This window comes from Neolamprologus brichardi, chromosome 17, assembly GCF_056152115.1.
Source record: "Neolamprologus brichardi isolate AB-2024 chromosome 17, ASM5615211v1, whole genome shotgun sequence".
Classification (NCBI taxonomy): domain Eukaryota; kingdom Metazoa; phylum Chordata; class Actinopteri; order Cichliformes; family Cichlidae; genus Neolamprologus; species Neolamprologus brichardi.
In genome coordinates this window covers 15603867-15624756 of record NC_142120.1, presented here as the reverse complement: position 1 = coordinate 15624756, position 20890 = coordinate 15603867, and the positions used below count along the sequence as shown (strand labels likewise).

At 39.6% G+C, this 20890-nt stretch overlaps 2 protein-coding genes across 3 annotated transcripts in view; one reads left to right on the top strand and one right to left on the bottom strand.

The window, feature by feature from the left end:
* The window catches only part of ptn (pleiotrophin), a 56249-nt gene extending 48387 nt beyond the window's left edge, over positions 1-7862 (top strand). For both annotated transcript variants that reach the window (XM_035908082.2, XM_006780847.3), the window contains one exon: positions 7073-7862. In XM_035908082.2, coding sequence (XP_035763975.1) covers positions 7073-7140 — 68 coding nt within the window. In that variant the 3' untranslated portion in view covers positions 7141-7862. The remainder of the gene's footprint in view (positions 1-7072) is intronic.
* Positions 7863-7924: 62 nt separating this feature from the next.
* chrm2a (cholinergic receptor, muscarinic 2a) overlaps positions 7925-20890 on the bottom strand; it is an 83819-nt gene continuing 70853 nt past the window's right edge. The window contains exon 3 of the mRNA XM_006780846.3: positions 7925-16027. Coding sequence (XP_006780909.2) covers positions 14478-15986 — 1509 coding nt within the window. The 5' untranslated portion in view covers positions 15987-16027 and the 3' untranslated portion in view covers positions 7925-14477. The remainder of the gene's footprint in view (positions 16028-20890) is intronic.

The following is a 20890-nucleotide window of genomic DNA, read 5'->3' as shown; positions in this document are numbered from 1 at the left end:
AATATTAGCTAAATAAACTTTCCATATTAGTTAGGAGGGTGTTACTTTAATGTGTAATTGGTAAATATTTAACATTTCAATTAGAAATACATCAAATGTACTATTTCCTACCTTTTGTATTTTTTAAAAAACAAGGTTATTGATTAGCAGCTAAGCTCAGCAGCTTCTGATGACTCACATTGTACAGCCCATATTGCATCTTTGAAGTTACTGGAAATGAAATTCCTTCGCTGACTAAGTACACCTCCAGTTCCAAGACTACACCTTGTGGGTGGCTAATGAAAGCAGAGAGACGGGCGTATTGTAAACCCTCCATTAAATTCCCAGTAAGTCAGAATACATGCAGATCCCAAGTCTGAGTAATGGAGCCTTAGTGGAAATTTCAAATTGTAATCTCTTTTCCTCAAAGCAGTCACAATTCTGTTGGCTACCTACCCGTGAATATTTACTCAGTATGTGGAACATCTCACTAATAAATGAAGGAATCTGTGTTTATATTTCTTGGCCCTTTTTCCCCTCGACAACTGCTCTTTTAAACAACTTCAGACCACAACGTGCACTCACTTTGACCACCAGCCCTACACCTGCCAAGTATGTGTAAGGCTGGTGCCAAGTACATCAAAAAAAATTCTACAAATTCCAGTGAGGCTCAATTAGTCCAGCTATTATAGGATCTACTGGTTTGCTGTTTTAGTTTCATCTGACAGCCTTATTTGGTATGTGTAGGAAATAGGGGTGTACAGAAAAGTGCACCGCTTATTGGTTAGAATTTAGCGTGCTAATATGGGAACTGTCTGCTTCCTATTATATAACTTGTACCTAAAAGAAAATGGCAATTCAAAATATTTACAGAAGGAATCAAAATATCGTAAAATATAAATCTGGGGTGAAATTAAAGCAGGACAAAGCCTTTTTTACAAGCCACGTTCATAAACTTCCTTCAATATTTGTAATGTAAGACAGATCTGTTGAAAACCACCCTACGTACAACACTGGCCTTTTTTGGGCTCGTTTGAAAACTGTTTACTTTCCAGGAAACTCACATAATATTAGGTTGGTTTAGATCAAAAGCCAGACCCACGCAGACACGTGGTCTATATGAAAAAATCATTCCGGGACTTTCACTGTTAGATCACTGTAAATAGTTACGGGCAATGTCAGATCACTTCGTTTTTGTAATTAATCGTAGCTGAAGGGATGCTTACCGCTCAGACCTCTTTGTTTCTTCTGCCAAAGTGCTTCGCTGTATCCTGACACGTCCGCACATTTACATCTTTTGTTTGTCACGACACATGGGTCAAAATCAAAGGCAAAATTACTTAGGCTTCATTTTAATTAGGACGGATTGGCGTCAGTAGAGTAGTACAAAGTATGTATCAAGGTATTTGAGAGAATGAACTAATTCTATCCTCATTGTGATAATAACTGTGTAAATTCAGGAGATATTTATCTTGTCTCCGGCACATCTTAGACTGATTGCATCTCCGCTAAATCCAGCAAATGATTTAATCGAGGCAAAGCCAGCTGTGATTCAAATTTATATTTAATCTGCCATCAGTATGATGGAAACCCTCCTACTTAAGTGCTAAGTTGGAGCTGGGAAAGACAGTGTTAAAGCAAGGGTGAATAGGTTAACTCATTATTCAGCTATAAGTACAAGCTTTTAGCTTTCTTCAGTCATGTATAAGACACTAAACTGAGGAATACTTTTTGCCTCCATTTCACAGAGAATGTGGGAATTAATCAGTTTATAGAACATTTAAGGAGCTATAAGATACAAGGTAATTAGAAAATCTGAAAGAAACATGGAATATCTACAATATTTTCCTGCCTGCTTGAAAAGTTGAGGCAAAATTGTTGATGAGAAGCATTCGATTCATTCCAAATGAGCTGGTGCTTTTTGTCAGTTTTGTAAACAAGGATGTTCCATTGTCCAAACAGGATTATAATGAGTACAAAATGTTGCCAGTGGCCATAAACGGCAACCTTATCACACTCCCCAGATGCCACATGTGCACATGAAGTTTGCACATACAGTTTACTTAACCTTACCATCGCTTTATCAAACAACCACAGTCAGGCGAAGTCCCGCTCTGCAAAGATAAGACAATGTGAGCACTTCTGAGAGACCCTCTCAGTGCAACACGTCTGCCGCTGCAGTGCTGTGAAATGTTGCACATCTGTCTGCAACACTGTTTGTCTTAAGATTTTTTGCCACACACTATTTGACTTTCAAAAGAGGGATCAGTTGAGTATTTCTCTTGGTAGCACATTGTTAATACATTGTGACAGTAGGAGCATCTTGAAGAGATGCACTCTACTTACCATCTCTCACGCTTTGCAGCAAGTATATGATACTTTTAAACACGTAAAGGTGTATGTGGATTTATATTTAGAAGGTATAGAAAGTAATTGGATCCATTTTGTTCAAAATAATATTTTACTTAATGTGAAATTGAATGTGTGCTCATTTATACTTCTCAGACCTTCCTCTATCTGTGCAACTATGGACATGCAGGTTTTTTTCAGTTTCTTGAGTGTTTCATAAGGAACCAAATCATTAATTTACATAATTAAACAAAATCAAATATGACTTCCTCATTAAATTCTTATCAATCGTTTAGAGATGCTTGATTATATCCACATTAAACATGTAGACAATATCACTGCACATCAGTTCAAGATGCAGCGCAAGTAAAAAAGTACAGCATGTATTTAAATATAGTCTGTGACTGTGTCAAAATCTATTTGTTTAGCAGTCATGTGTGCAGCACCGCATACCTGCACATCAATTAAAGCCAGATGCACGGATGCGGTGTGACAACCTAAGAGGTGTGAGAGCTGAGGGCAAAAGAGATGCAGAGCAAGGATGACAGGGGTAGACATGAAGGGAGGCAGTTGGGAAGAGAGACTCGATATCTGTGCGAGGTGTGATATCCCATGTCTGCCAGTTGGAAGATAAGCCTTGGGAAACAGGGGAGCTACTAGGAAACAGAGATGGGGTGCTGTGCACAATAAGGTTCACATAGTAGGGGGAATTGTGCATGCTCTACTCTGTGAGTCAGGGGATGGCAGAGATACAGTCCACAGCAGCAGAGTCAGAGGGCTTATGAAAAGAAGAAAAAAAAAACCCCTGAAAAACAAACAAACACAGAAATGTTTGCCTTAGAGAGACAAAGTGAGAGAAAGAAGAGACCATCTAACCCCCAGCTGGGAGAACATGTCTGCCCAGCCAAATATGTAATCCTGACCGGCCACTTTAGGTTTAGGAGATGCAGCCGGGTTTTCCCTGAGTGCAGCAGGGTTGCTGCTGTGGCGGCAGCATCTGTCATTTGCAGATTTTGAAGGAGACAATGGTAAGAGGCACCTTGGGAGCGATCTGAGATTCAGAGTTGCGTGTCTTTGCTGTCTAGTCCAGGTGAAACACAGACCCTCTGGAGCGAAAGAGAGAACAAAGACTGACAGAAATGAAACATTATGAATACCTGTAGAAATCTCAAGGTCCCCACCTTCTCTTTCAGCACAACACACAGAGCAGTGCGTGAGGGAGTCTTTGCATGCCAAAGTTGATTTCGGGTAAAACAAAAGGCTTTGTTAGGAGAAATCTGGCATCTCTGGATCTTCTTGGAGTAAATTTGCTTCTGTCATTCATCTTGAACAGACAGGAGGTGTCCTCGTTTTTAAGCCAAAGACATGCATTCACAGCCACATATGGTTGTGTTACTGCACTCAGGATTACTGCCTCCCAAAGGCGAAGAGGCATAGCTGCGAAAACTGAGGTTGAGAGTGGTCAAACTTTATAATTGATAAAGTTGTAATAAGTAATAAAATGCCTTTTCATTCTTTTTTATGACATTTTATGACGCTGATGGCATGTGCATCAGTGTCATACTCCAGCTCTCTTGCTTTAGCTGTCTAAGCAGCTCCACCTCAATGAAAGTCTGAGAAGCAAAACAATTAGAATAAATTATAAAACAAAAAACTTGATAATATTGTGTCCTTAGCTACTGTTGGAATAATGTTTTAATTAGAAAATAACACAGAAAGTTTGATCAAATGAGGGTGAAAAGGTGGATGTCAAATAGTAACATTGCATTTCATTGAGGTGGAGCTAATTTTTACTTTGTGATTCAATAATGTGGAGCAGTATCATTTTCTTCCTGTGAAGCAGAAGTATAAAGTAGATAAATAGTTTACAGTTATCCTATATCATTAACTTAATATGCAAGTTTTACTTTAATATGTGCATTTTTATTAAGTGAATGCAAAAAGCCTGAAATTTGTGCAAATATGTAGCCACTGTGTTTTGGCTCAGGGCAGATTCGAGCTGGAGAAGCCAGCGAGGGTCTGATTATGAGTGTGTGTCAGAGGCAAAAAGAAGCAGAGTCATGCAATGTGCAAATGCAGCAGAAAGTACTCCAACCTGGCATGAGAGTCCACATCTCATATATGGAGCTGAGAGAACAGCATGACAATAAATCCTTTTGCTCCATCTCTCTCTCTCTCCAGGGAGCAAAATATGCTGACACAAAACAGCAGGGAGATGAAGAGAGAGAAAACATTGAAACAAATAAAAAAAACAAGTAAACAAATGGCATGGAAGAGTAATTTCTGTATTTGCAGGGGCGAGAGAGCTTTGCATGTCAAGATTCTTATGCCAGTGGAAGTTTGCAACTGAGATGACAAGAAGAGCTTTTCGGCTTTTTCCTGGTAGTGCACGTTGAGAATGTTAAAAGGCTGAAAGGCGGCTCGAATCTCATTGGTAAAGCAAGCCTTGTCCGAGTTTAGAACTGCTTGCCAGCACGTTATTAGGCTAAGATAATTTCTTAAGGTAATCTCTCCAAACAAAGTGCACAAAGTGAATGCATACAGAATCACAATGTAGCTTTTCTGTATGTTACTGTCCAGACATCTTATAATGACAGTCATTTTCATCACACACCATCACTTTCTACTTTGCCAAGTCACTTCTTTTGTTTAGACCATGTGCTTTGGATGCAGATGGCTGACATCGCCGTTCAACGTGTCCTAAGCTGGACAAATCTTGCTTTGAAACACGATTTATAGTCAGAGATTAGACATGCCAAACACCTAAGAACTTCAAACACGTAGAGGATGATGAAAAGTGCAGAAGGAGCAAAATGTATTATTTTTATTCAACATTATCCATGTGCATTTTTCACACCAGCCATTTTAACTTGTCATCGTGGGGAAAGCACAGGTGTTACTAACAATATTAAGCATGGCTTTGTTCCTTTGAAGTGTCCAGATGAGTCACGGCAGTGCGGCTACTTTGACAGACTCATGGTTAGGTTGTAGCATTTTCAAAAACCACTTTCTTGCTGAGAGGGAGTGCAGATGCCACTGCACTGTCTGTATTCTAAAACAAGCTTTGATATGTGCACAATTAAAAACTGAATCTTTTTTTTAAATAAGGCTTTAAGGCCCTGTTATTGTGAGTCAGTTTGCTAAGACGCTTCCAAGCATAATATTCATAGCACTCTCCACATAAGTAACATTTGCTTCCAAATTGCTAACTAGACATATGGTGCTCTTTAAGAGCTGTGATTTGTTAAGATGCATCCATCCATTCTCTTCTGCTTATCCTTATAAGGGTCGCAGAGCCTATCCCAGCGATCATAGGGTGAGAGGGAGGGTACACCCTGGACAGGTCGCCAGTCTGTCGCAGGGTTTACACAGAGAGACAGATAACCACACATTTAGAATCACCTATTAACCTAACTGCATGTCTTTGGACACAATATAGTATTATGTAATACTCATAGTGAAAACATTACATTTGGTGAGCCCGTACAGAACTATGCAGAGTACTCGCCCTATAGCAGTTGGGATTGGCTCCAGTGACTCTCCCGTGACCCTGGATTGGATAAATGTCTAAGGAAATAGATGAATTTGCACAGGCCAGTTTTGCTAACATGCATAGTCACCACCCAAAGCTCTGTTCTGAGCCAGGAAAAACTCTGGAGCTCACTGCTGCTGCACACTTTCAAAATGCTTTGGCTTAGCCAGAAGTAAATATAGTAGTCCTAAATTGGCATTTATATATTTTACTTCTCACTGACAGAATGCTTGCTGCGAAACAGAGCGAGTGTTGGGATTCCACAGAATTGTCATTTGTCCTTCTGAGGTCTCTTGTTTTATTGCCTGTATCCACTTTGTCTCCTTAAGTCTCAGTTTTTCGGTTCAGCAGCTTGCAAAACTTAGTTCTGGGTTCTTTACCCTTGTGGTAGTGCACCACACCACACTGTAGCTTTTAGGCATTTTCTTCCCTTTTTTCTATTTTTTTGCAAAAGCAGTCTTCATATAGAGCAAAGTCAGTCGAGAGCCATGAATTGTTTTCCTGTCTCTATATGCACATGATTAAAAAAAATGGCTGTATTTATTGTCCAGTGAATTTCAGTCATGATTTGTTTTATTTCCACCTATATTGTTCCCAATATGACTTGGCAGAATATGTTCTAATGAAATGAGCCATTTTCCTGCCAAACAACCATTTGCACAGATGTTGGATGTGGTACTTTTAGACATATAACATCTGCGCGCTAAAATGCAAAACATCAAAGTTGTAAAATGATAAGACACCAACAATTTGGCTAAGAGATAGACATACATGGAGCCACGCAGATACAAACAAAAATAAACAGCACAGCTGAATGACCAGTACACAGCTAGGCAGAAGCTAGCTGTCCAAACCTCTGAGGGTTGTGCTCTATTTCTGTTTACCAGAGTGGAGAGGCCATAAAGCAGAAAGAAGAGCCATGCACTGTGGCTCCTGTCATGGCAGCCAGGTACCAAGCCACTGTTGCGGCAAGTTGATAAGGTGGTTTTTCATGGGGTACAACCCAGGCTGCCAAATCAATCCCCAAGAGAGCACAGAACGACAATCGTCACAGCACAAAATATGAACTCTGGCAAAAAAAAGATTAAAACTCATACAGTTAATACATTTTGTTACCGAGCACAGGTTATCTTAACTTTTCACAAAATTGCACAACTTGTAGAGAAACTGTCAAAGTAAAAATTGTCTATTTTAACCTTTTTATCCTTGCAGATGCAAAGAAGCAAAAGAAGGAAGGCAAGAAGCGAGAGCGCACCCAAATGGCTGATGAGCTTGTTTGAGCCGGTGAAGAAGGAAGAAGACAGCGGAACAGACGGCCCTATTTCAACATGGTTCCTCTTTACGTGTCCTGTAGGTTGACTGTAGGAGCCCGTATAGCTTTGACAAAAATCAGTCAGAAGATGACTCTTAGTGACCACGTTTTACTTTTTTCTTCTTTCTAGCACCTGAGGAGAAAGACTTGTATGTTGCAATAGAGGATGTAATACAATAGAGATAAATAATCAGATTTAATTAGTAGCATTCCCACTTAATGATGTTATGTCTAGAATTATTTTCTTAAGGGCAAATTGCTTAGGATTTGTCTTACAGTTTCACATAGCATAACCCTAATTTGGAAAACTCTTTGATCCATGCCCAGACTTAATAAGTCGGTTTGTTAAAACTGAAGCTATGAAAATGTTTACTCAATTAATTTGAGCAAAAAAAAAAAAAAGTCATGAATTTGCAATTTGTGGCTCACTTTATAATTCTTTTTCTTCCTGACAAATAGCACCGAATAAACATAAGATAGTTTTTTTTTCTCCTGCTGCTCTGTTGTACCTCAATTTATTATACTCACTGGTTGTAATTCTCCATCTCTCGGTTGTAAAAAAAGAACAAAAAAAACCAACAAAAAAACGAGCCCCCACTGTGGTAGCCCTTCGAGTTAACATCTTCTCTGTTCCCTGGTACATTTCCAAAAGTTAAAAATGAATAAAATAAAATTCAAAGTTAGAAAACACACCAACAGTGTTTGTGTTTCATCCTGTGCTTCCCGTTAATCAAAAACCTCCAAATTTCAAACACGTTTCGTATATTTTTATTCGAATTTCATTCCGAGAGGATATGGCACAATGTAACCACTTGATGCAGTTCATCTTACAGTGTCATAGCCAGTGATAAGAACACTCAGATTCATTGTCCAGAACAGATAATCGATCAAGAATGCATCAAAGCAAAAAATATTACCATTGTTACTGTACAGGGAGTTTCATAGTGGGGGGAGGGGGGGAGAGAATAAACGAGGGATTGTCGAGGGGAAACATTCAGAGAATAGCTATTAATCGTGTATGTACATTTCAAATATATTTGAATTACATATAATGTAATATCATATAGATATATACAATGCAAACAATAAATTTATTTTTCCTATTACAAGAGAAGCCACAAGCCACAGTGAGTGAGTACACAGTGAGCACCTACATATATAAGCAAATGAAAAATTAACACCTGAATGTACATTTAACACTTGCAGCAGGCTACTGATTGCTTTTTTTAAAAGTTGGTTTCCATTTTAAATACACGTTTTCTGACGCATGAAGTTCAGACCAGGTCATAGAATTCAAACCCTCAGCACATTATTTATTTTATTTTTTTTACAGAACACATTTTTCCCGTGATGTTAAAATTGCAAAAAGTTGTAAAGTGTGTCTAGCAAGATAGCAGATGAACCACCTTTTTCTCAAGGTAAGTGTGAAGCCTTATACATTTACAGGTGAAATCAAAATGAAACCCTTGCCTCGGAGCTTTCGGCCACACTGAAACTAGTTTTAGCTTTTGTCCCCATCCTTGGTTTCCCTTCTTGGGGATTGCTCTTTTTTTTTCTTCCTCTTTCTGGCTGCATAAGTCATTCTTCGAATCCCCTGGAACGTTTTTCCAGTGTGTAAAAGTTTGGATTCAGTCACTCAGTTTCCAAGGCAAGAATCCATTTCTTCAAATGACGCACTCCAGAAATGCACATATTTATACCTTCTACCATTGCAGTTATATAATCTTAGAAACACAGTTTATAATATTCACATCTTTATAGATTTTTATTAATCATTTTTTTAACCCCAAAAAACCAAAAACCCTGGCTGTACAGTGGTCAAATTCTAATTTGTAATACTACATTTGTACTTTGTACAATGATAAAAGGTTCAGATTTACAAAATGTGATAGAAAATGTATGTATATCATGTCTCTTCCATGGAATTCTGTGTCTCAGTGAGTCTTTGGAAGCTTTTTGCTGTTGAAAGACTGTTTAAAGAGAAAGAAGTGAAGACAAAGAAATGGGTAATCACTCTGCCTGAATCTGTCCTGATGTGCGTTATGATATTTTATCCAGTCTGATGAGTTCATGCTGAGGATGCCAGTTAGAAAAAAAATAAACCACCACACAGCAAGGTGCATGCACACACACACAGACACACACGAATGAATGATGACCCCTGATCTCAACGTAAAGACACACACATTTTTGCATGTAAAACTACAATGCCTTTGAAGACGATTTAGAATACATACATAAAGGATTGGCAGTCCACTAAAAAAGCCCACTGTGCCTGCAAACTGGTTAAGCTGTGGATATTTCTACATCATTTCAATTCTTTAGCTTGTTCAGTCGAAACAGGTGACTCCTGTTAACCTAAAACTTATAGTGATGGTAGCCCAGAGCTGGCAAAATAATATCAATAATAAATAAAATCAGGAAGGCCGACAAACACCCTCTTTAATGTGCATCACACAGCAACACAATCCACAACTTTCAGGCCAGACACTCTGAAGAAGCAACAGGGATTTTAGGATAAAAGAGCAATTTGTTTATGTCATTCTGGATAAGGCACTTCAAATTGCTCTGTACAATCTGGCGATATAAACTTTCGGTCTCTGAATAAAATCTCACAGCATGCACGAGCTGCTGCGTCTTCGTATCTGCTTGGTTGCACAAGACTGTTGAGATTATTCTCAGCAACGGCCCCAAGAGTGAAGCCAGAGAAACCTCAAATTTAAAGTTGTCTCTGATAAACGTTGCGTGTCACATGTTCTCCTTAAAAAAGGAATGTAGCCCTTTGACATAAGCCGTATGGACAGGAGCCCAGCTAGCTCTGACGGCACAACACGATATGATGACTATTACAATATAGAGAGAGACTATGTTTATTTTGGTCATGGACATCAAGATATGTATGTGAGCATAATGCATTTGAAATCACTGATAAAATGCTAAAATGGTTGAAAACAGTGAGAAACTATGAATTGCGTTTGCACGGCATGAGAATGAGATGAAATAAAAGCATAGGAGCGACAGTAAACGGTGCCGTGTCACTCTGTTTACATACAGTGGCAGGTTTGGGACCGGGACACTAAAATTCTTGCAGGAAAACCTTTGGCTGACCTGCCGAGAATGGCTGGGACTTCTCCAAACATGGTCCACCTGCGGTGTGATCCTCTAGCTTTGGATTTTGTCACTGAACAGACCCTACTCTCTCCGCCCTTTCTATGTCTCACTCAGCCCCTCTCGTAACCACGATTTTCTGCTGTTTCACATGTACAAAGAACACCTTGGAGCCATCAGCTTGCTTTCTCCGTTATATGGACGACAGCTGTACTCTTTCACTGTCACTATGTGTTGCACTTTCTCTCTGTCATAAGGGTACATTCCTCACCTAACCCCCACCCACTTTCCCCCACCATTTCCAGTCAAGCCCTAATACAAGAACGTCTTTTAGTTCTCAAGTGTTTGACAACGTGGCAACAAGACCAGGATGAGTGAAATGGCTTAATCGACCTAATGTTCAAAGTACACACGTTTGTTTTGTTGGATGCATTTTGCCCTTTTCCTGCTCCGGGAGGTGATAAACTGCCATCGCCTTCCATCAAACACCTACACAGCTGCTCAAGCTGAGACCCCTAGACCACCACTTGAGCTGTGAGCCACTTAGTCTCCTGCTGGTATCACTCAAATGACAGCTTAGCAAAGATTAGTTATTCTGGAAGGGTCTTTACTCACTTCTAAGATGTGTGACAGATGTCAGACAGACATGGCTCCACTTATCATCGAAAAGGATGGCTGCTCTGATGGACGTCTGAGTTCCTGCTGGAGGTGTTTAGATAAATATGGACCAGTTGGGTTTTTTTTTCCCTTCTGTTGCTCAAACCGCAAAAGTAAAATTCTGAGGTGGTTTAATTTTTTTCTGTTTTACACTGCTTTGCATTTCTACTGAGAACTTTAAAAGAATGACAAAACATTTTGTGCCAATATTAAAAGATAAATACATATGAACGCACCACTAAGACACGATGACCTATATCAGAGCATTATAGTTCAGGTGTCTTGGTGAAAAAGAAGATTTAGAAGATGCAGAACAAATGGAAAGATGCTGTGGGAGCCCTTGATGCCATCTTTCATGGATGCTGAAAGAAATGTGAGGAGGCAGGCAATCACTTCACTGCGAATAGAGGCAGTCAGCGGGTGTTCTGTCTACGATGCAGAGTCCAGCAAAACCACTGGATCCCAGACCTGCTGAGCAGCTGCGGGAACAGTTTTGACTGTATGACACCTAAACAGTGCCATCAAGTCAATCTAACTTGTGAGGGTTGCTTCAAGGAACATGGGGTGTAACATATTTCCAGATTATCTAGGCAAATTGGCCACTAGATTGTCAAATGCCTGCGAGAATGTGAAAATTGATGATTCTTTGATGAAAGGCAAATTATAATTTGAACTAAATATCATTATTTCTAACCTTCTAATGTCTCTGAAAGTCATTTGAATAAAAATATCCATAAAAGACTGTAACTCCAAACTTTCACTACTCTCCTCTGCACTGTAATTTTGTGCTTTGACCTTCTTGTTTAATCTCTTCCCCCTTTCCCCACCCGATCGTGGCAGAATGCATATATATATGGACTGATTTGAAATGAACAGAGCATACATCAGTGGTGTAGTAGCTGCAAGTAAGGTGATACATTGAGAAAAATGAAAGATACAATGAAATAATATATGAAAATGACTATATAAATATACATTTATATGTACATTACATTCATGGCCTTAAAAGAGTAAGAGACTATAACAGGATCAGGGTTGAGTGGAGCACTAAGTGGGGCATGGGCTTGTAGCAAGCTGAGCGTATAATGGGCAATCTTTAATCTCAAATGTAGGTGTTCCACATCGTCCCATAATCTGATCAGCCTCATGGTGAGTTTTCATTATAGGATCTGTCCCAGATTTCTCTTTAAGGAGACAGCCTTGAGTAGCTATTCGGTGCAGGCGTAATTCTTTGCAAAAAAAAGCCCCCCTACCAGCCAATGTGGCAACATCCTCGTGGCAATTTCTCCTGCATATTAATCAGATCAACTGGTGAGTGCACATTACTATAAACGAGGATCTCGAGGCTTAAGTGATGGATGACATGTATGAGCACACAGAACATGTTGTGCTGGAAAAATATATTTTTCTCCATTTTTCATTTCATTAACACAAGTGTACGTGTGTGTGTGTATGTGTGTGTGTATGAGTGTGTGTGTTTATAATAATTGAACAGTAGTAAAATAAAAAAAGTCACAAAACACAAAAGGTGTAAATAGCCCTTTTTTTAAAAACAGAAAAATCACGAGTCTATGACCTGTGATCAGAAGTAAACTCCACTCATGGAGTGCACAGACAAACTCCGCATGTATACAGCCACACACAAGCGTACCCAACACACACACCTAGGTCTTCGCAATCGCAATCATCATCAGTACAGTACAGAGCACGCTGTGACATCAATCCACTAATCAGCATGATCAGATGACGTCTCCCACTCAAAGTGCCTTCCCACAGACGGTAAGAAAAAACAGCTCTGAGCTCCAACCACCTGTTTCACTCACTGAAAAGGAAGTTTCATTTCAGCGGTGAATATCTTGACAGCAAAAACACATTTCTTCATAGCTGTCATGAGCGACAAAAGAGCGACTGAGCAAGCTATGCCACATTTTTAATTTATTTTTTTATAGCTATTTATAGCTACTGCAGTTGGGTCTGTTTGTTTGCCTTTAGCTACAGCCATTTAGTTATCCCTTCTAATGGTATATGACAGACTACTCTTTGAGACTACTCTTTGGCTGTGTGCAGTGACTTCCTCACACTGACAACAAGGCAAAAATCACTGCCCCGAGACAAAAACAAACAAACAACAACAACAAAAAAAAGGTAGTATCATACATAGACCCTCAGAAAACATCATGTTGTTCTTTACGTCCAGTCCGATCCATTTTCTACCTCTTATCTGGATCCAGGACCGAGTGGCAGTCAACTCAAAATTGTGCAGATCTTGCTCACCTTGGTGATTACCTTGAACCTTTCTGGGGGTCTGCAGGGCATTCCCAACCAGCTCAAGTGATTTCTTTCAATTTGAAGAAGCAAGCGCTCTACTCTAAGATCCTCCTCCTTGTTGCAGTTTGCATTTACATTTTTTGTGCAGATTAAATGACAGAGCACGTTAATCAGCCATTTCCCCCTTGTTTCCATTATTTGTGCCACACTAAGCTACAGCAACTGTCTCCTGGTCCCATTTTCATCTCAACAAACATGAGTGCTAATAGTCTTCCCATCCATCACTGATGTGAACGAGCATATTTACATCCTCAATGGGGATCCATCCTCAATTAGCAGAATAATGGATTTATCTGACTGGTTCAAATTAAGTTTTGCTGTTGAGTATTTTCAATCTTTATCAGCTGCTTCAGTGGATTTTAATTGCTTTTTTTTTTAATGTACAAATTTTATTCTTAAAAAGAACAAAAAAACTTTGCTAAACCAATCTTTTAAGCTCAACATTATTTCTGACTGGGATCTGTTCCTGCCAGTGTGCAAACGTGCCAAGTGCAACTTTAACATTAAAAGTCTTATGTAAGTATCATGTATTAATGGCAACTCATTCCCACAGGGGCTCATTGTTAAATGGGAACTCTTCGAGTCCTAATGTGAGTGATTGGAGGTGTCATGATGATGATCACAGAAAGAAGGCAGGCAGAGGGCCACAAGTGTGCACACAAATGCAGAGCCAGCACGCACCTACTTCTGCACTCACACACATAATTACATAGTGATATTTACAGTTATCTACAGGTATCTTTTCTGAACTTCAAACTTCTGATGTTTGTAAATTCAGTCAGCCCTATTTTCCCATTTTGAAGATTTCTTGTGTTTTCTTACAGCAGAGATATTCCTCTGCTCATTACCTTTGTTCATTTTTCATCGGATCAGTCTCACTTCCTTTTCCCTGCTTTACACCCCCCTTTCTTTTTTAGGCATTCAGTAACCCTATTTTGTTTACCTCACAACCTTTCGTATCTACACTGTTTCTGCAAAACATATCTCAATGCAACTGGCTTCAGTTGAATTTGTGTAAAGTGCTACAACCGGTTATTGAGAGAATTTGGAAAACTAATGGCTGAATGATGGCAAAGGTACTCTTGCAGTCTTTATGATGCTTACAAGCCTCTTTCATAGGCACAGATACACATGTTCATGGATGACACACACAAACACACAATCGTAGACACACGACTCATCCATCTGTGGTTCCTGCCAAGCGATCTGTGTTTATCTGGCTGACCTAATATTCTTATATTGGCAGAGAAGAAGATGTTTGAATGTCTTTTTAAATGTGGCATTGCACAGGGCGTAGCAGGCCGGATTAATGGTGCTGTTGATATAGCATAGCCAGTAACCAATAGTCCATACTGTGTTGGGGATACAGCTAGAGCAAAACGTGTTAATAAGAACCATCACGTTGTAAGGAGTCCAAGTGGCAACAAACGCTACCAGGATGGCCATTATGGTGCGGGTAACTTTTTTCTCCCGTGACGGTGCTGCTTTCTTCTTCTTGTTTGGAGGTTGCTTAGTCATCTTCACAATCTTCCGAGCCACATGGTTCTGCCGCTCTGAGGTTGGGACAATCTCAACAGTGGCATTAGATGGTGTGTAGCAGTCACCTTTGGGCGATTTAGTCTTGATCTTAATGCATGTCAGCTTGGAGCCCCCTGCTTTGGCTCGCTGACGTGTGATTGGCTGGTTTGTCTCAAGACTGGAGTTGGCTGTGGATGGTGCTGGTTCCTCGTCCTTCTGATTGGAAGCAGCCACACTGCCAGATGTTGAGTCATTGGAGCTTTCCTTTTCCTCTCCAGGAGTATAGTTCTCCCTTGCTGCATCATCACCTTCAGTTTCTCCCTCAGCAGTGGTTGAGGAAGGCCCTTTGCCATTCTGGAGTTTTCCGTCATGCTGGTTTGCCCCATCAGCAGCATTCTGGCTTTGCGAATGCCCCGCATCTTCCCCTGGTACATTGTTGTTGTTAGATTTTGGAGTGTTGTTTCTCCTCTGGCCTGGTGAGATAGATTCAGGGATCGCTCCGGATGGCTTCCGGTTGTCCTTCTTCACACGGCTCTTGCTTGCTCTTGAGATCTGCCAGTAGAGCTGAATCATGATGATGACAGGTAGGTAAAAGGCGGCAATGGCTGTGCCAAAAGTAACGGCAGCATTGGAAAAGAACTGGATATAGCACTCCTTCTCAGGCACTGTCCGCCCACCCACAATGAACTGCCAGAAGAGAATAGCAGGCGCCCATAGGATGAAAGACAGGACCCAGGCAGCCGCAATCATCATTCCTGCCATTTTGGTGGTCCTTTTGACAGGGTAGGTGAGGGGCTTGGTGACACAGAAGTATCTATCAAAGCTTATGATGAGAAGATTCATGACAGATGCATTGCTGACAACATAGTCCAATGCTAACCACAAGTCACACACCACTGGCCCCAGGGGCCAGTAGCCAATCACTATGTAGACTGTGTACAAGTTCATCGAGCACAGTCCAATAATGAGATCAGCACATGCAAGGCTGAATAAAAAGTAGTTGTTGACAGTTTGTAAGTTCCTATTAACTTTGATGGACAGCATGACTAGGATATTTCCAATAACTGTAACCAAACTGAGGGAACCAGCCACCAACACGATGAACACCACCTCCACAGTCTTGTAGGCGCTTTCGCTCTCTTCCACAACTTCTGTGTCATTGCCTTCAGAGGCATTCCAGTATGTGAAATTGAATGCATCCATGGCATTTGGTCTTTTGTTGCCACCTCCTACTCAGATGGAACCTACAAGAGAACAAAAGAGAGAAGATTTGTAATAAGGTGCAAAGGATGACGGTGATAGCTTCAGCATTTTAGTTAGCTAAAGACTATTTTATACATTGTATGCACTTTATTTTCTCTTTTCAACTGTGAAAGCTGAGAAGCCCACAGTAACTTATTTTTAACTTAACTTAGCAAGCCAAGTATTTTCTCACATATAGTCAGGGTACCTAATCCAAAGTACATTAACATGTGCTGATTGGCACTAAATTAAAATTAAAACAGCAAATGACAGCAGCACATATCAGCACACTTGATAAATATAATATAATGCTACAAAAGATGCGATGCCATCTTCCAACCTGTAATGGTACAAGTAGAGCAGATGATAATCGAGATTCATTACAAAAATGTGAAAATATGTTTCTCTAAACCATCATTATGGGCAATATGACCCTTTCTGTTTCAAACTAGCTTTTAGCCCTCCTAAAAGCAATTCATCAGATAACAGTGGCAATTTTGGCCACACACTAATTAGCTTGATAATTGGAAGCACAGGTATCAGGCACTTATATTTTTCATAATCACTGCATGAATAACATCTACCCATTAGACACCTGCCTCATTATAGAGAAAAAACCCCCCAAAAGGTCCCTGAGAGGCAAAAACCTAATGCACATCAGTGATTGATGAATAATAAGATATGTAAAAATAAATCGAGGTAGGATATGAAATGAGGATATCATGATGACAGATCGCCCTGTGCCAGACTGGCGACCTGTCCAGGATGCACCCTGCCTCTCCCCCCTGTGATAGCTCAAAACACGCTCCAACTCCACCATGACTTTAGTCAATTAGCGGAAAGAAGAAGATGGCTGGATGGACAGATGGATGACGACATGGTCATGTTAATAGAGATGTTCACATATAGGACTGTTTGTTTAATAAGCAAATCATTTTTAATACACATATAAACAAAGGATAAATAACTTTCATAAATTATTAATTTTAAACCAACATAATACAACATAATTTTACTTCAGTCGATAGTCAAACTCACTCTGAAACCCCTTTATGTCAACTGATCTCAGTGCCCGCTAGCTTCAGTGTATATCTCAACACATCTTTGAACATCCTAGTGATAAAATAGAACATGCTGAGCCCACATAGAGTTTAGCTCATCTTTGCTGCTGCCTCTGCAAGCTGCTTTGCAACCCACTTACAATACAATTTCTCACTTAATGTCATGTCTGTTGTCACTGATACTTGTTCTATTTTATCTTTGGGATCTTTGTGTATGTGTATGTCAGGGGGAGGGGAGGCCTCAGGACAAAGCCATACCTCTAAATCTTAATTGCTGCAGATGATTGATAGCCATTTTTATGCCACTGTTGTTGTCCCAACTGGACTGAATTTGGTTAAACATGCAACAACATACCTGTAATGTTTTCTTTGCTATTTTTTTTAAAACCATGTACATATAAAAATGTATTTATTTATTAATCCCCAGTGATTAAAGCTTACTAGGTGTTAACACTTTGATGGATACATTTTCAAACTAATACCGTAATACCTAATGACTAGTTTGGGGCTTGAATTATTGTCCTTTCATGTCTTCTTCCTGTGTTTCTAAACCCATATATTAGCTAATGATGTTTTATTTAAAATTACTATTCCTTTAAACCAAGGCAGGGTTACTGCATACATTCTTAAAAAGAGCGAGGAACTGTGTGATTATACACTACACACGTCATGTTACCAAGAGTTCAATGAAAACTTTAAAAGGAATTATTGACAATTTGAGCTAGCATTTTAACTTCAAAGACATTTTCCAACTTGCATTTAAAAATTCTTTTCATACAGCACTATAAACTTCTTTTGATTCCCAAGTGACCCACTAGTTCTCCCTTTTAATCTTAAACACTCATCGGTGTTGTAGACCTTGCTTTGATTTTAAAAGCACTGCTCAGTTCTGCGCATACTGTACTAGAGTCTTTTGAAATTATGAGTGATGTGTCTTAAGGTGGGTCAAAATTCTTTGAGTCATTTCAGTTGCTTTTTTGCAGATTTTATGGCACTTGGTGACCTGTTTAGTGTTTTTACGCAAACACCTTAACATACTCAAACTTTGTTCAGCCTCTGAACTGAAGGTTCAGGTATTAGTGGTACTCTTTTGCTGTGATTTAAAAACCAACCTTAATGTTACCCAATACGTTTCTTGACATTGCAGTAAATATAAATCAAAGCACATTTGACTAAAAACTGCTAGATAAATCACCAACACATACCCCTGTCCATACAACACCTTGAATTTAATTACACAAGACAGAAAATCAAATTGTTTGTTCTTCGGGGATAAATGCCAAATCTGAAAAGTGTAGACAAACTGGAAAATCTGTCTCACTCAATTGTTTAAGAACACACACCTGCAATCCTCTATCATATAAAGTAGTGTAGTTCTCTTCCAAATTTCCTTTCATTCAGCTTTCTTCAATCTACATTTAAGCAGTCTTTACATCCAAGTTTTTTGCTTGAATACAGTTTAATGTAACAAAAGGTTAGTGACCAATCTGATCATTTCTCTGTGACGCTTCTCCAGCTTGAAAGCTGTCTTGTTCAAGACTTTGCCATTTTGGTCTAAGGTCTTTAACCGTTGAGCCCAGTGAGTAACTAGTGAACATTCACTTATCTGCTGTGCCAGAAATCCCTAATCATTGCATTAGGCATGGAGCTAAGCTTGTCTAATCCGCATAAAATGTTTAAGTCCACCGATTTACATTCAAAAACACTAACAATACAAATGGGACACACTTGTGACTTGCTTCAGCCAAGTGGATTAGAGAAGTAAAGTGGAGTATAGATGGTCATAGCACTGTTGAGACAGTTAACTCCCATAGCTGCTCTTTGTCCACCTCTAGCTGCCATAAGCTATGTCCCCCACCTGAAATCTCTTCCACAACAGGGCGAAAGCTGGGCCCCTGCTAGAGTCAACTAAAAATGCACAAATCCTTTTTAAGCTCAATGTGGGCAGCCATGGTTTTCCAAAAGCAGACTTAGGGGCCCAGACTTGGTTTAAAAGCATCACTTTATTTAAAGGAAGCCATTAGACACCCCTTCCAAGGAAACCCATTTATTTACTTTAGCTTTACTGTTGTGCTTTTAGCTGAAAACCTCATTAAACATCTTTATCTTAGCTCCTTAAGAAGAATTGAGGAACATTAATAAGCCATTACTGAACAGAAGCAAGATGTTTTTGCTGTAGTGTGACTGGTAGACATGCAGCCTGCTGAGCAGCAGTTCAATTGTCGTCACCTGGGGAGAGCAGCAGTGGCACTCTTAGCATAGCTATCAATCATGGAGCTTACCTGCAACTCTCAGTACTACAGTAGTCAGGTACCACTGCATCAGACAGAGCCCAATCAGAGCATGAGTGGCACCTCAGACGAATGAATATTCAGATATTTTTTACTTATTCTGTAAAGTTTTTTAAAGGATTAACATAATCAGTCACAGATGATGTAATAAAAAATAAGTTTGTTGTTTGTTGTAATTTGTGCTCTGCAACTCAGAGAATTAAATGTGTGTCCAGTAATCCTAAATTTGCCATTTTTGTTTAAATTGTTTTTATTTAAAAAAAGGTGACAAGTCAGTTGCTACCATGGGAAGACTTGACTAAATGAGCTTCAGTATTGTTCTGTGTTCAGATGCTGGTATTCCTAGAGCTGGCTCACTAGAGCTGAAAATTGCGTATGCCCTCTGGGAAACAGAGAGGGCCAACCTCTCTCTTTCACGTCTTATGTCCTCACTCTGTCCCTTCTGGTGGACTCCAGGCTAGCCAGATATAACAAAAAAAAGCCCAAAGTGAAGCCAGAAACACTTGGTGCATTTAACCCTAAGTTAAAGTTTGTGATTTAAAATTAATCAGAAAATAACTAATCACTTACACGATAGTTTTGCCAGAGACAGACTACAAATGTGAGCTTTCTATGCGCATGGCTTCAACCAAAAATATATAAAAGATTGCTTCCAAATGTCCCACTATTGTAGTTGAACTTAAACTGATGCATTTGACTGCTCCTAGTGTCCAGATTTCCAGCCCCCATCTCTGAGCACTGATCCCAACCAAATCCCAGGGCACTTGCACCCTGCTTTCTGTGATTATATGCAATTTCATTGCAGGCCCTCTCCATGGGAGCGTGCAAGGTTAGGCCTTCGTTTACTTGCTGTTTGCACAGAAGCATGACTGGAATGTAAAAACCCTGCATTGCTACAGTCCAGCTCATCCACAGGGGTACAGATTTATTTAGCCCTATTGTCAGGGGTTATACCAGTTTACTGAAAAAGCCAGTTTTCAAAAAGAAAAATCACTGCTTTTTTTGCTCATCTAAGCTTAAGGATTCTTTATTTTGGGCAAAATGAGCAGACGCCTTAAAAAAAAGAAACAAAAAACAAAGAGAAGTGTTATAAATACAGCTTTAATAATAGGTAATATGTGAGCAGGTTAAACGGGCACTTATCTCTTTGGAATCAGATTTGAGTTTAAGCTAAGCAGGTTTAGTTGGGATTAAACATTTTTGTTTTTTTGCCTTTTTGTAAACTAATCTTCAGTTGAGTTGTGATTCAGACAGGGATACTGACCGAGATGGGAGATACACAGAGACACAGAAATGCATACAAATATTCTTTTGGGAAAAAAAAAACAGTCCAGCAGGAAATGAAAACTGTTCTGATAACCATCAAAACAACACAGCATCCCAGTGTTCTGATGAGACATGGCTACCAAACGATCCAAATCTTGAGCTGGAGTGTAATTACAAATTTGCATTCATTTCCTCAGGCCCTTTCGACTGTCTCAGGGATATCAGACTGTGAGTTATAGAGCTTGAC